General features: G+C 35.6%; 1 protein-coding gene across 1 annotated transcript; it reads left to right on the top strand.

Moving 5' to 3' along the window:
* The first annotated feature begins 191 nt into the window (after positions 1–191).
* On the top strand, positions 192–13791 carry ercc3 (excision repair cross-complementation group 3). Its single transcript, XM_065293672.2, has 15 exons — positions 192–353; positions 808–1007; positions 1141–1377; positions 1463–1512; positions 1640–1775; positions 1862–2029; positions 2278–2482; positions 6243–6557; positions 8018–8202; positions 8641–8843; positions 10533–10629; positions 12294–12411; positions 12784–12902; positions 13013–13162; positions 13399–13791. Exons 1-15 carry the CDS (start codon positions 326–328, stop codon positions 13534–13536), a joined length of 2349 nt encoding a protein of 782 aa, XP_065149744.1. The 5' UTR covers positions 192–325; the 3' UTR covers positions 13537–13791.
* Positions 13792–15578: the final 1787 nt, after the last annotated feature.

Genomic DNA, 15578 nt, shown 5'->3' with positions numbered 1-15578 from the left:
TGACCGAATGACAAATGACCTCAAATACCGCGAGAGCAGTGCTTACGAATAGCTCTCGCGGTATTTTGAGGTCATACGACGAAGCGTCTGCGCAGTGCCACATAAATTTCTCCTGGCAAACACACCCATACATTCAGCCGACAGAGGGCGATAATTGTTCTCTGTTACTGTATATCTTCCATTGTTTTATGCGTAGAGTAACATAGTGGACATGACTGATCAAGAAGCAGTTGCGTATGAATAAAATCTCATGCAGTTTTGTTGATAAAAATGTGTTAGTCGGTCAATAAATACACAGTAAGACACCGAGGAGTACTTGGACATCATGGGGAAGAAAGATAAGAGTGATCGAGGTAAGAGACAGGCCTTGTTTAAAAAATATGAATTTAACGCATAAGCCAATAAAACTGGATCTATTACACTGTATTACACTTTTGATCCTCATTATAGTAAATATTATTAGCTAAATATGTGTTTATTACAGTTTGTTGTCACATCCCTGTAGTCATCCCTTCATTAACAAAGTGTAGTATACTAAAGTTTACTGTTTATGCTTGATAATATCCGTCATTACAGAAGTATGATGTTTATGCAAACATAAGCTGATTTTATTACAAAAGTATAACAAAATACATAAGATAAATAAAAATACATCTGTAAACAGTACGTTTTCTTATGAGACTAAGAGTGGTCATTAATATACTTGAAGATCCACCTTCTGCATAGTCTCAGATCTTTATATATAGATAAATTCTGATAAACACTTGTCTGAATACTCTTAATTGCTGTAATGATTGTTCACATTAGAGAGGAAGTCCAAAAAACGATATTACAATGAGGATGAGGATGATGATGAGATGATGGGCAGTGATTCGCAGGAGGCCATACCTGCAGCAGCTGGGAAACAGGTGGATGAATCCACAACTAAACTTGATGAATATGGAGCCAAAGACTACAGATTACAGATGCTGCTGAAGAATGACCACTCGTCACGGCCACTATGGGTGGTAAGTATGACCTTTGCGTCGCTAACGTTGGCATAATTGACAACTGGAAAGTTGTAAAATGCTGAACTGCTTAGTATCTGTCAGTAATTGCTAGAAATAAACTTACTGAGTTACATCGTCTCTATGTCTGCAGGCTCCTGATGGCCACATCTTTCTGGAAGCTTTCTCTCCTGTATATAAATACGCTCAGGACTTCCTGGTTGCCATAGCGGAACCAGTGTGCAGACCCATACACGTGCACGAGTACAAGCTGACGGCGTATTCCCTGTATGCGGCCGTGAGCGTCGGCCTGCAGACCTCTGACATCATCGAGTATCTGCAGAAACTCAGCAAGACGTCTGTGCCAGATGGCATCGTGCAGTTTATTAAGGTGGGTGTGAGCTTTTCAAAAATCCAGTTTGTCACTTTGTTTTCACTCGATCAAAGCATCTCTCTCTGTTTTTTCTTTCTTTCAGTTGTGCACAGTAAGCTACGGTAAAGTCAAGTTGGTCCTGAAACACAACAGGTCTGTTCATTTGTCAAGATCAGTAATTGGCTCATTGCCTGTTGTGTTACACGGTGTAGATTTATTTATTAAGCACAAAAAAGAGAATAAGATTTCAAGGGGATGTATTTGTTTGTCTTGAGCATAGGTACTTTGTGGAAAGTGCATTTCCAGATGTCATTCAGAGGTTGCTGCAGGACTCTGTGATTCGAGACTGTCGTCTTCGATCCGCTGGCGGAGAAGAAACCGCTCTCATCACTGAGGTCATCTCCAGCAAATCAGCAGTGAGCATATGAACACAACACACACACATAATTGACCATTTAAATAAACACTTTGTTAAAAGAAATACCTTTCCCATCTTGTGCAGATCACAAAGTTTCAGCAGGGAATTGGTGTTCCGTCCACCTCTCAGCCTGCGGATGGGCAGCGCTCGGAAACCCAAGTGCCGGAAGACATCTACAGTTACTATGAACAGCTGGATAAAGAAGAAGAAGAAGAGGAAGAGACGCAGACAGTATCGTTTGAGATTCGTCAGGTTTGTATAAGCATCAGTTAACGTGGAGGAATAATCGTGATTTAAGATTTTTCCCATATTCAAGCAGCCACAGTGACCAGAGCAGCGTGTTGCTCACAGTTAAGGGTTTGAATCCCGGCTGCTTGCATCCCATCCTTAAATTTCCTGTAGTCTTTCCTCTTTTTAAATATAAAACAGGAAATAAAATAAATATGAAGATGGACAGTTAAACAGCAAAAAACATTAAACAGTTTTTGATGTTTTTTCAGGAGATGATTGAGGAACTTCAAAAGCGCTGCATTCAGCTGGAATATCCTCTCCTGGCAGAGTACGACTTCCGAAATGACACGGTGAACCCTGACATCAACATGGACCTGAAGCCCACTGCGGTCCTGAGACCCTATCAGGAGAAAAGTCTGAGGAAGATGTTTGGGAACGGCAGAGCTCGATCCGGAGTCATTGTGCTGCCTTGCGGTAAACTCCCTACTCAAAAATAGAAAAACGTGAATCTGCAATATCTCCATCGGGTGGGTTTATAATTTATTGTAGCATGTTCAAAATGCCCTGTTTGTGTGGGACAGGGCTCCCACGGGTCAAGGAATTTTTTGGAATATCATGAAATTTTAAAAGGTTTATTCCGGACTAGGGATGCTTAATGATTAATCGTGATTAATCGTTAGAGGAATAAAAGTTTTTGTTTACATCATATGTGTGTGTGAACTGTGTATAATAACTTTGTATAAATAAATTTACACACATGCATGTATATGTTTTAGAAATGTTTACATGTGTATATACATTTGTATATTTATGTATCATTTATATTATATATAAATATAAATACTTAATATATAAAAAATTTTTCTTAAAATTATGCATGAATCTGTTCATATTTATATATATATACATATTTATTATACACAGTTTACACACACATGTAATGTAGACAAAAACTTTTATTCTGCTAACGATTAATCGCGATTAATTGTTTAGCATCCCTATTCCGGACATTTAAAGTCAAGGAATTTTATATTTTTATATCATAGAATATCAGAGATTTTTGTTTGTCACCTTAAATTTTAGTTTCCATTTATCAAAGTGAAATCCACTTGTTAAATTGTGACGTAGGTTATGCCGTTTTTGGGTCCAGGGGGCGTATTACAGAAACTTTCTATCTTAGGTCTTAACTTAAGATATGATGTGTTAAGTTAAGATTTTTCACAAATTCATATTACAGAAGCAAATCTTAAATTGATTTAGGATTCTCATCTTATTTCAACAAATCTTATCTCATCTCTAGTTAGGAAATCCCAAATCGCTTAATCATGTTCGGCTATCAACTGTCAGGTCTGTTACCAAGCAACCAGCAATGCGTGAGCTGCTGCTACAGTAAACAAAAGAATTGTCCTTTTTATTTCAATGGGCCAGAAAAATACATTTTATTAAATTCATAGTAATTATAGTCTGTGTTTTTTGTATTAGTGTTTTAGCACATCATCTATCAGTTACCATTCAATTTAAACATTAAGCAAATGTGACTTACACAAATTAAAAAAATTATTCTTCCTTAGTGCTAGGATACTATTGTACATTTCAATATTTGATAGAGACATGACAAGAAATAGATGCTGAGTCAAGTGTGTACTGTATTCATTATGATCCTATCAAGTGTTCACGGATAAGATAACTTAGGGCTGCACGATTAATCGTTTTTGAACCGAAATCGCGATGTGAATGGATGCGATTTTCGAATCGCAAGAGCTGCGATTTTTTTCGATTCAAAACTATCAAATATAACAATCATCTAGTACGCAGTTTTTGACAGTTCGCTTCATGCGCATTTTACGTTTGATGCAGTTTAAACCAATAGAGTGCATTAACACTGAGGTGCTGACTACACGTCAGATAACACCATTAGGAAAACATGAGCGAGCAGCAGTTCAACTCCTCAACAAAGTGTACGGCCATATGATTTCCGCGATGCGGAAAACACGGACAGCATCGCGAAATGCATACTAATGGAATTAACTGCACAACGCGGAATGTCATGAAGTTGGCAGGTTTTGGATTCAGTCATTTTAAAAACCCATTATAACTCATTAACCGGCAAATGAAAGGACAGAAATGCGCGAAAACATTTCCCTTTTGTGTAGTGTTGGACTTAAAGAAAGGTATATACGTCCGTTTCTCGTCATGCATCGCAAACAATGACAAGCGCCTCATCAGACTATAAGCAGGTTTATAGCCCGGAACACAGCAGACGAAAGAGGTACATTATACTTTCTTGCACCCGCACATCTGCACCACTTTGAATATTTACAGGCACGAGGGTTCATGAAGCGCGCACACAGAGAGCAGTCAGCACACGCGTGATCACTAAACTTAAAGGAACAGTATGTAGGATTGTGGCCAAAACTGGTATTGCAATCACAAAACGTGTGGCTAAAACTGGTACTGCAACCACACAGCTGGTGGCCAATATACCAAACGACAACATAAACATCAGTTGAGGGCTGCAACTCCACTTTTTAGATGACAATATCCTGGCCTGACCACTGTTGTGAGTGATATAAGTATTTGAAATGAAAATGATTTCTTAATGTCTAGTGACATTTCAGGGCCAATTAATGATTCATTGATATAAATTTCTTACATACTGTTCCTTTAAGTTTTCTTTCTTGTCTAAGTGAACATAAACAGCTGGATGTTTATCAGTATATTGAAGCAGAGCAGTTTTAAAGCTGTCTTGTGTCTTAAAGTGACAGACAGTAACCTGGTGCTTTCTGTGTCAGAAATGTTTATTACACACCAAAAATTAAAATCACGCCTTAATCTTAACTGTACAAGCTTCTGCAGCTCCACATTTAAAATCGTACAGTGAGGACTGTGCAGTGTTTTATTTGTATTTTTTGCTTATGTTAAATCATAGATTCTAATAACTTATATATTTACATTTATTACAGATGCCTGAAAAGTAAAACAAGATGAGTATAGTCTTATGATTAAAAGAAAAAACTAAACATTTGCTTGTCAGAAGCATTGTTGTAGTGACAGCCAAAATACATTGGCCTATATGTTATTTTAAATAAAACTTTCAATAAATTTTTGTTAAATTGTATTTTAATGTTCTTAGATAAAAAAAAAGTTTGTCTGCAGAAGAGCAAAGTCCTGCAGACAACTTGGTACAATGTTTAAGAGGTTTTAAATAAACAGTAGCACAGCATCTTTCTTTGGTGCTATTAAAACCACCACAACAAGCCTGGATGTAGCTCTTTTATTATATACTAATGAATCGCACTTTAAATCGCGAATCGCAATTTTTATCAGAAAAATCGCAATTAGATTTTTTCTCCGAATCGTGCAGCCCTAAGATAACTGTTTTTTAATAATGAGGGATGACAGAAATTGAAAGACCGCTCCAGTAGTAAGAAACATTGTGATTATGTGAATGTGTGAAGGTAAAAAAACATTCAAAGAGTAATCCAAAAACAAACATTGATGTTTTTCATCCTCCACTTTGTTAAAAATGTAATGTCACTCTCCCGCAGATCTATCATAATGTGATTGTTTCAGCTGGCTCTCATTAAAGTTTTAAGTTAGGACACCTGTGAGGTTACCCTAAAGTTAAGACCGTTTTTAGGATGTTTTGTCAAGTTAGGATGCTTCTGTAATACCACTTTCCTATCTGCAGTTAAGATAAGATAATGCATTTAGGAACATCATTCTGTAATAGCTTTTGTCTTAAATGAGGTCCTAACTGAAATTACCATGGTTACCAAACAGTTAAGATAAGATTTTAAAGTTAGGACTTTTCTGTAATACGCCCCCAGGGCTCTAATTTAAAAAGAAGTGGGTGGATTTTTTTCTTTGGAGAGTAGTTGTGTTCACACACTGACAATGCACATTTATATCCAAAAATTTTTTGCATAATAGGTGCCCTTTAAAGTGGATGGCAGGCCCATGCACGATTATGGGCTGTTATCGTGATTAATGGGCACTAAATGGGTCTCTGAGTCTGAAATTATTTTTCCTCATCCCACACTACAGCTTAAAAACAAGGTTTTCTAATTTAGCGAATTGGAAAAGCTTAAAAAAAAACTCAATTTCGGTTGAACACTCGGCTTTAAACCTTGTAGGTCATTGTGTTGCATCTGTGCACTAATGGAAATTGCAGAAATACTAACTTTCAAAAAGCTGCACTGAACTGTTTTGATAAAGTATTGTCCTTCCACAGGTGCTGGTAAGTCTTTAGTGGGCGTCACTGCAGCGTGCACGGTCCGTAAGCGTTGCCTGGTCCTGGGGAACTCCTCTGTGTCAGTGGAACAGTGGAAAGCTCAGTTTAAGATGTGGTCCACCATCGACGACTCGCAGATATGTCGCTTCACTTCAGATGCAAAGGACAAGCCCATCGGCTGCTCGGTGGCTATCAGCACATATTCTATGCTGGGTCACACCACCAAACGCTCGTGGGAGGCCGAACGGGTCATGGAGTGGATGAAAAGTCAGGAGTGGGGTCTCATCATACTGGATGAGGTGCATACCATTCCAGGTGGGTTTTTGTCTTCATGAGCCAGTGACTTAGGGAATAGAAAATCAATTAATATTTAGTTAGTTGCTTATCTGTTTTCACACTGGCCATTTTTTATTTGTCCAAAATTGTGTATTAGCTAGATTTGTCTGATTCAGTAGGAATACCAGGTCTTGTAAGCCAGTAACTGGTATAAAAGTTTTAGTTAAGCTTAGCAACAAAGGTTAAACGGTTAAATGTCTCGTAACTTGTTTTCTGTCACGTCTGCATGAACACACAGTTTTTGTGACTTTGGATTAAAGGATGCGTGGAACACAATAAAAATTCAGTATGTAAATAAATACAAGAATGAAAGGTAATTATTAAGATTATAAAATATTATAAAAATAAAAAAAAGCTTTTGTGTTAAATTTGCAATTCGTAGCTCTTGTTTTTGTTCAAAGTAAGCAAAAATTCGTTATTAAAAAAAAAAAATATATATATATATATATATATATTTAATATATATTTAAAAAATGGTTTTGAACACGATTATTTATATATATATATATATATATATATATATATATATATATATATATATATATATATATATATATATATATATACATCGTGTTCAAAACCATTTTATATATTTATATCTATTTATATTTATATCTATATATTTATATATATATATATATATATATATATATATATATATATATATATATATATATATATATATATATATATATATATATATATATATATATATGTATATGTATGTATATATATATGTATATGTATGTATATATATATATATATATATATATATATATATATATATATATATATATATATATAATCGTGTTCAAAACCATTTTTTTACCACAGTTTGTAATGATTTGTAATTTGAGTTGTCGGGTGCGATTTCACAAGTGATGTCAGTTTGACGTTGTTTGACTTCACAGCAAGTTATTTCAAAAAAAATTACTTGCGAATAAAAAACAATCTTCACGCATACAAGATCGGCGACAAAGCGAAGATAGGGAACATTTTAATATTGATTTAAAATATTTTATTTGCTTCTTTTTAACGATAGCAGATCTTCCGTGAAGAAAACCTGTTTACTTTCAGACGTTCAAATTTCACGAACAAACTATTTGGTCTAATCATTTGTAAATATAATGTCATATATATTATTAAAAGACATATTTATATTTAATTTTTGTGTAAAACCTGTACCTGTCAAAATGATTTACAACATCCTGGTTACCGTGTGTTACTAGTTCTGAGCGGTTGTTATCTAGGAATGAGAAACCCGCAAATGTCTAGACTGGCTAGTCAGAATAATAAAAATTAAATAAAATGGGTCGAAAGCAAAGCAACAGAATAAGAGCCAGTCAGAACACATTTTCTAGGGCTTGCAAGGCAGCACATATTTCTAAAAATTTTTATAAGGACCATTCAAAATCTGGTTGTCTCTCTTTGTCCCACAGCAAAGATGTTTCGTCGCGTGTTAACTATAGTCCAGGCTCACTGTAAACTGGGTTTGACCGCAACACTGGTTAGAGAAGATGATAAGATTGTTGATCTGAACTTCCTTATCGGGCCGAAGCTGTACGAGGCAAACTGGATGGAGTTACAGAATAACGGCTACATCGCTAAAGTCCAATGTGCTGAGGTAAGAGACGAAAAGTTCAATTTACTATTTTTTAAAAAAAATTTATTGTTATTTGATTAATCAATTCATTGAAAAAATATGGTTACATTTAAAAAAAAATTGTTTATTTTTTACATTTTTAATTTTTACTTTATATTTGATGCTATATAATATAATAATAGTTATGTTATATAGCAGTTATGTAATAATAGCTTTTGAGATAACAGTGTCTGAAAAATCCCTGAAGTGTAAACGTGAATATGGGTTTTTCTCTTAATAAATCTTAACCATTGACAAAAGGTTAATTAAGGTATTAATTAAGGCCACTATTTAAATCAAGTATTGAAATGCACTGAGCAGTCAACATTATCTTCATGTCATGGTTTTTCATTAGCGTAATGAATTTTAATGAAGCATAAATGTTCTGTTTATATTAAAACTCACTGTTTTTATGTGTAGGTCTGGTGTCCCATGTCTCCCGAGTTTTATCGTGAATATGTGGCCATAAAGTCAAAGAAGAGGATTCTGTTGTACACCATGAACCCCAACAAGTTTCGTGCGTGTCAGTTTCTCATTCGCTTCCATGAGAGAAGAAACGACAAAATCATCGTTTTTGCAGACAACGTCTTCGCACTGAAAGAATACGCCATCCGCTTGAACAAGTAATACTTAATTTAGTTTTTAACTTAAGTTCCTTTACCCCTGGAATCTGCATGTTGGTTCTGTGCCCAAATGTATCAGATATTGTGTTTTACACTTGGAGTTGATGGGAAAATCGTGGTTCTATAATTGAAAAGCTTAGATGCAAAACCCGCTAATTGTGTCTGACATGATTTCTTTTTAATTAGCATTTTTTGATTCAGACTCTTAATGGATTTAGCCTAATAACGATATTTCTAAATGGCACGAGGGTGGGATTAAGAGGATTTGATGCAAACTATTTGATGAACGTATAGTACGTGTCGAGAGCATTCTGTTACACTCATTATCTAATTTTTGACGGAAGTGTCTTTAGTGGCTTTTGCATCTGAAATCTGCAGTTATAAATGTTTTATATTGCTACATTTAGCAACTTTTAGACCCATTTGCAATAATCAGCATTTTTATCAGTAAGAGGATTTCTAAGTCGGCTATTGACACAAAATTTTCACCAGATGTAGCCATCAAGCCAAATATTGAATTCATACTAAGAAATCAGAACATTTAAGTATACAAGTTGAGTCATAATAAATAAAGTGAAATGATACAGGGAAAAAGTATTGAACACATGAAGAGAACATGGTGCAAAATGGCATAGAAAGCCAGGAGATCACCTGAAATCTGTCAGTATTGAGAGAGAAACCCTGCCTCTATCAGTACTATTTGATATCAGCTACTTTAGTCCTAATTGATGGTCTATAAAGGCTTCTCATTACCCAGGAGGCACACAGGAAAGACTTCATGATGGGTAAAAGCAAACTCTCTCAAGATGTTGAACCAAATGAAAGGTGCTGCTGAATGAAGGTGCAACTGTCTGTGGCACAGTTTGTACTGCAATTAAATTTTATTTGCCATTTTACTAATCATCATCATTGCCAAATTAATCGGCTTTATTATTGCACACAGAGATCTTTCAATGAAATTCTGAAATGTTAATCCGATGGTGCTGGCTTTCGCCAGAGATTTTATGTGGGCAAAACAGAGCCTTGAGGATGTGGAATTTGCAAACGTTGTTTTTGTAAAGCTGGCTTGAAACAATATATATTTTGGTAAAAATTAAATATAATGCTAATTCTATCTATCTATCTATCTATCTATCTATCTATCTATCTATCTATCTATCAGTGACGGATTTTCCCCACATTGGTAGCTTTGGGTTAAAGTAGATAACAAGACTGGGATACGAACAAGATTGGAATGGGATGTTGTCTTATTTCATATTTTGCTATGAAAGTCACAACTTGAATAATGTACATATAACATCACATACATATAATAATAATAATAATAATAATAATAATATCATCTATAATCCCGGTTTCAAAGACAAGGCCTTAGGCTAGTCCCAGACTTAAATGCATATTTGAGCTATCTTAACTAAAAACAACTTGCCCTGACATATCTTAACATATGTCATTGTTTTGTCTCAAAATTCACACCTGTAACAGTTTTTTATGGAGATATTTTTATAAAAGTGACTGAAAGTGACTAGCTTAAGATAAGTTTTGTCTGTAAAACCGAGCCATAGAAATAGGAGGGATCAGGTAGTAACCTTAACGATAAAAAAAACAATACTTCATCAAAGAACCCACCCTAAATACAACTCTGCACAGTCTGTCTTACACAGTTACTCTCTTTCTCTCTTTCTTTAGACCGTATATTTATGGACCTACATCCCAAGGAGAACGCATGCAGATTCTTCAGAACTTTAAACACAATCCCAAAATCAACACCATCTTCATCTCCAAGGTAAATGGGAAACATATTTTTCCTACAAACAATTAAAACGTCAAAAAAACGTCTTTTTTTAGACACAATTCTTGGCATGTATGGAAGGTATTTTCAGCCAATTTTTTTTATTAAATGCTAAAATAAAAAATGAAATTGCAAAATATGTCCCAAATTTGAAAATTAAATGCTAAAATAAAAATAAAACATAAAAATATTTAATTTTCGTTTTCAAGGTGATAATGTATGGAGCCCCTAAGGGGACATGGAGCAAAAATTAAATAAAGTTTAGTTTCATGTGCAGAATTTTTTTTTAAGTTTAGTTTCGCGTGCTCACGTGAAGCTATCGCACGAGTACGTGAAATTATCGCGTGCTCACCTGAAACAATCGCGCGCGCACGTGAAAGCGAAAGTTTCACGCGAGCACATGAAAGTTTCACGCGAGCACATGAAACTAAACTATAGATTTTTTTTACTCCAATGTCACCTTAGGGGCTCTGTAATAATGCATCTTTCCCACAAAATGTAAAAATAAAATGCAATTGATGATTTGACATTTTTATTTTCAATACAATCTCGAGGCAAGACTGCCAATATTAAAATTTTAAGGCAAACTTGAAAAGGAATCTGTAAGTAAATTTTGTAAAAGCCTTTTTATTCATGCCTAAGCAATAATAGTGACAAAATTCAAATGTAAAGTTCAGTTTTAATTTTATGTTCTCTATTATTTATTGATTTTCATTTTTTTTTCCGTTTCATTTTCAACTTGTATACAAATTCTATGTTGATCAGTGGGTGGGGTTTACTTGCTCAGGAAATGGAGATTGGGTGAAGCAATGTTGCCAACTTAGCAACTTTATTGCTACATTTAGCAACTTTTAGACCCTTTTAGCCAAGTCTAGCAACTGAAAAAAATATCAATTTTAATTAAATCATAAGATGCAAATGTGCTTTTAAATTATTAAAATATTTATTTAAAATCTCAAGTCAAGAGATTTTGGCTGACAAAAAAAGTATGAAAACCCTTGGCCTTGGTGAAGTTTAGTGCAGGTCAATCATTCGATTAAAACCCTTTAAATCCTCTCGGTCAGAACTCAGCTTGACATCCCGACTTATTTTGCAGAATGAACTTCTGTAGTTTAAGTGCTTTGGAAACACTATTTACATTGTTACCATTGTTCTGGGTAATTCTCGCATTTGCTAAGTTATTATGCATTTGGCAGGCCCTTTAAATTCGAAGAATTACAGTGCAAAGTTCAATTTACATTTGTTTCTTCCCTGGGACTCGAATCCATGTGCTTGGTGTTGCTTGTGCTAAATTGAGCTACACTGAATGTTATCAGGATTTAAGCCCTTTTGTGTGTGAGCATGGTGAAATAAATTTTTAAAAATTTAGATAAGTTACTAAAAATAATAAGATTAATCATGTCATGTTTTTATAATCATAATATTAGGGTGATTAATTTTAATGTATAGCTCAGTGGTAAAGCATTGCATTAGCAGCGCAAAAGGTCATGAGTTGGAATCCTGGGAACACACATATTGGGATAAATGTCGTTTTGGATAAAAGCATCTGCCAAATGCATGAACGTACATGTAATTCTAAAGGTAACCATCATTGTAGACAATCATCACAAATATTTATGTGTATTTTAGCTCACATTTTTCTTTTCCTACTGTGGTAGGTAGGAGACACTTCGTTCGACCTTCCTGAGGCAAACGTCCTGATTCAGATCTCCTCTCACGGTGGCTCTCGCCGTCAGGAAGCTCAAAGACTGGGAAGAGTGTTACGAGCCAAGAAAGGTAACAATCACGAGAAATCAACACTTTAGTTATTACTATGGTATAAACATTGTGTGTATCAAGCTATAACTAGTTTGGTGGCTGTTGTAATAGATTCACAGATCATATAGAAATTCAAGCAAAGCCCCATGTATGTAACCCTATTTGTGAAATCCAAGATGAAGTCCCAATGTAATTTTTAGGAGATACGGAGCATGAAGGTTTGATTTCAGTCATTTAATTTCAATATTTGACATGACCTTACCTTAAATATCAAGGTTATATTTTCACAGAATGTTCTTTATATTATGTAGGATGATTTTATTTAGAAAACAGTAAAGTTAAATGTTAAATTGAATATGAAAATAATTGATGCTGTGTCTTCATTCCCAGGTATGGTCGCGGAGGAATACAACGCTTACTTCTACTCGCTTGTTTCTCAGGACACCCAAGAAATGGCTTATTCCACGAAGAGACAGCGCTTTTTGGTGGACCAGGGATATAGTTTTAAGGTCTGCAAACATCTGAATGTGATTGAAAAGCCAGCCAAACACATCACTAAAGTGAATTCTCTATCTATAGCTGTCTGTCAAGCATTCTGTCTCTTTTCGGCTCTTTCTAGGTGATCACAAAGTTGGCTGGGATGGAAGAAGAAGACCTGATGTTCTCTTCTCGTGAGGAACAGTACCAGCTTCTGCAGAAGGTTCTGGCAGCGTCTGATCTTGATGCAGAAGAGGAGGTGGTGATAGGAGAAATTGGAGGCAAACCACAGGTTTGTTCCATTTTTTTTTTTTTTTTTTAGCTTGTTTATTCTCTATACTGATCCTGGTCAAATGGCAAAAACTGATCTGAAACTGACTATTTCTTAATTTTGTGATTTTAAAGTCTGTTGGCTGTTACTCAATATGAACTCAATCTTTTGTCCTTTCTGCCTGAATCTGGATCTTTAATCTGGATCTGCTTTAATGTCAATGTCAAGATTTATGAGTTCTTCACCTGTTTCTGTAGTTTTCTCGTCGTATGGGAACCATGAGCTCCATGTCTGGAGCAGATGATGCGGTCTACATGGAATACCATACGTCCAGAGGTAGCAGAGGTTCAGCCAACAAAAACGTCCATCCTCTGTTTAAACGCTTCCGCAAGTGAAGTTTGCCACTTGCGTGAGGACTCTACAGACCTTTGGGTGTCAACATAGGCAGAGACGGACACACCAGTCTTCCTGGACAACATAATACTAAATTAATTCATTAAAAAGACTTAACTGGTACCTGAAATGATCCAGAAAAAAAATATGATTTTATGATGTACAATATTACAAACAAGATGTTTGTATGGGAAAGTATTGTTTATATGTTTGTTAATAAATTTGTTTGTGATAATAAATATAAATGCAAACTTGAATTTTGTATGATATGTAAAAGCAAAACCATAATCCAACTATTGAAATTTAACTTTATTTAAACTGGAGGAATAAAGCAGTTTGCAATGAACAACGTTTTGAATAGACTATATTAAAAAATAGTAGCCCTAGCCCTCCAGATTGTTTTATCCATTGTTGTAGCCCTTGGTTACAAAAAGGTTGGAGACCCCTGGCCTATTGTGTTAATAGCTGGTTTTCCCTGGGTTTCATGCCCACCAACGAGTGACAGTCCATTTGCTAACCATCTTGTTGTATAGGGTGGCCATTCGTGCCAGTTCCGCCGGACACTTCCCGAACATGTTTTCGGGTTCGTTCTCCGGAAGTCGCGTTGCTCGACCGCATACGTCATCAAGGTTTAATATTCCGGGTTTAATTTCAGAAAAGCAACCGTTACATTTCAAGGTAAGAATGAAACTACAATGATTGTATGTCTTAAAAGAAATAAATCTTAATTTTCTAATGTATTTTAACTGAAATGTGAGAACCTCGATGACGTATGCGGTCGAGCAACGCGACTTCCGGAGAACGAACCCGAAAACATGTTCGGGACGTGTCCGGCGGAACTGGCACAAATGGCCACCCTAATGTTGTACACAAACTTAAACAAAACATTCTGATTGGCTAATTGACCAGACACGTGATCACTCACGTTTTGCATGTCCATTAAAGGGACACTCCACTTTTTTTGAAAATATGCTCATTTCGAGCTAGAGTTAAACATTTGATTTTTACTATTTTGGAATGCATTCAGCTGATCTCCGGGTCTGGCGCTAGCACTTTTAGCATAGCTTAGCATAATCCATTGAATCTGATTAGACCATTAGCATCTCGCTCAAAAATAACCTAAAGGGGATCGCTCAGCGCCGCGCCATTCTAAAAAAATCGAACACATTGTTTTCTATGAGTATACGCACTCCGCGCCGCCCAGCTGTGACTCAGGAAGTTGCTCAAATCCACACAGCGCCACTCACATAGTTTAACATTAAATATAATCCTATTTGTCCCAAATCATTAACGATTAACATTGGCTGCTAACGTATATTTTGCATTTTTAAGTAGACGTTATCTGACGAAGCTCGCGTTATTTAATGTGCACTTCCTGTTTAAAATACCTCAGAGTTGTCCTAGACGCGACACTGAGCTGCGTGGCCGGTGTGCGATCCCCTTAAGAGTTTCAATATTTTTTCTACTTAAAACTTGCCTCTTCTGTAGTTACATTGTGTACTAAGACCTACGGAAAATTAAAATTTGCTGTTTTCTAGGCAGATATGGCTAGGAACTATACTCTCATTTCGGCGTAATAATCAAGGACTTTGCTGCCGTGCCATGGCTGCCTGCAGCAGGTGCAATGATATTACACGGTGCCAGAAAATAGTACCCTTGGTAACTTTCAGTAGCAGGGGACTATTTTTGAGCACTGCGTAATATCCAAAAGACAATACAGTGTTATATAACAGGCCTTACATAATAGAAGGAGGGTCTGTGATTTTGATTGTATCCATCGAAAAAAAGCTCAGAGGGTCCCAAGGGGAGGTGAACCACTTTTAATGCAAGGACTGCAAAAAACATGTTCTTGTGACATCATCACCTGTGTGCAACAAAGGTCTTTCCTTACACTTTTTAATACCACATAAAGAAAGCTAGCTAAATTCAATAAAACTACCCAAAATGTCCATGAAGAACCTTCAACAACCACACACTTATAGAAGTTATACAGAATAAAGGTAAAAGTGAAATGGATCGTCCAAGTACCTTTGACTTAAAATGT

The sequence above is a fragment of the Paramisgurnus dabryanus genome, chromosome 7, assembly GCF_030506205.2.
Source record: "Paramisgurnus dabryanus chromosome 7, PD_genome_1.1, whole genome shotgun sequence".
Lineage (NCBI taxonomy): Eukaryota > Metazoa > Chordata > Actinopteri > Cypriniformes > Cobitidae > Paramisgurnus > Paramisgurnus dabryanus.
The sequence above is the reverse complement of the archived record's forward strand: the minus strand, read 5'-3'. Positions and strand labels throughout refer to the sequence as shown.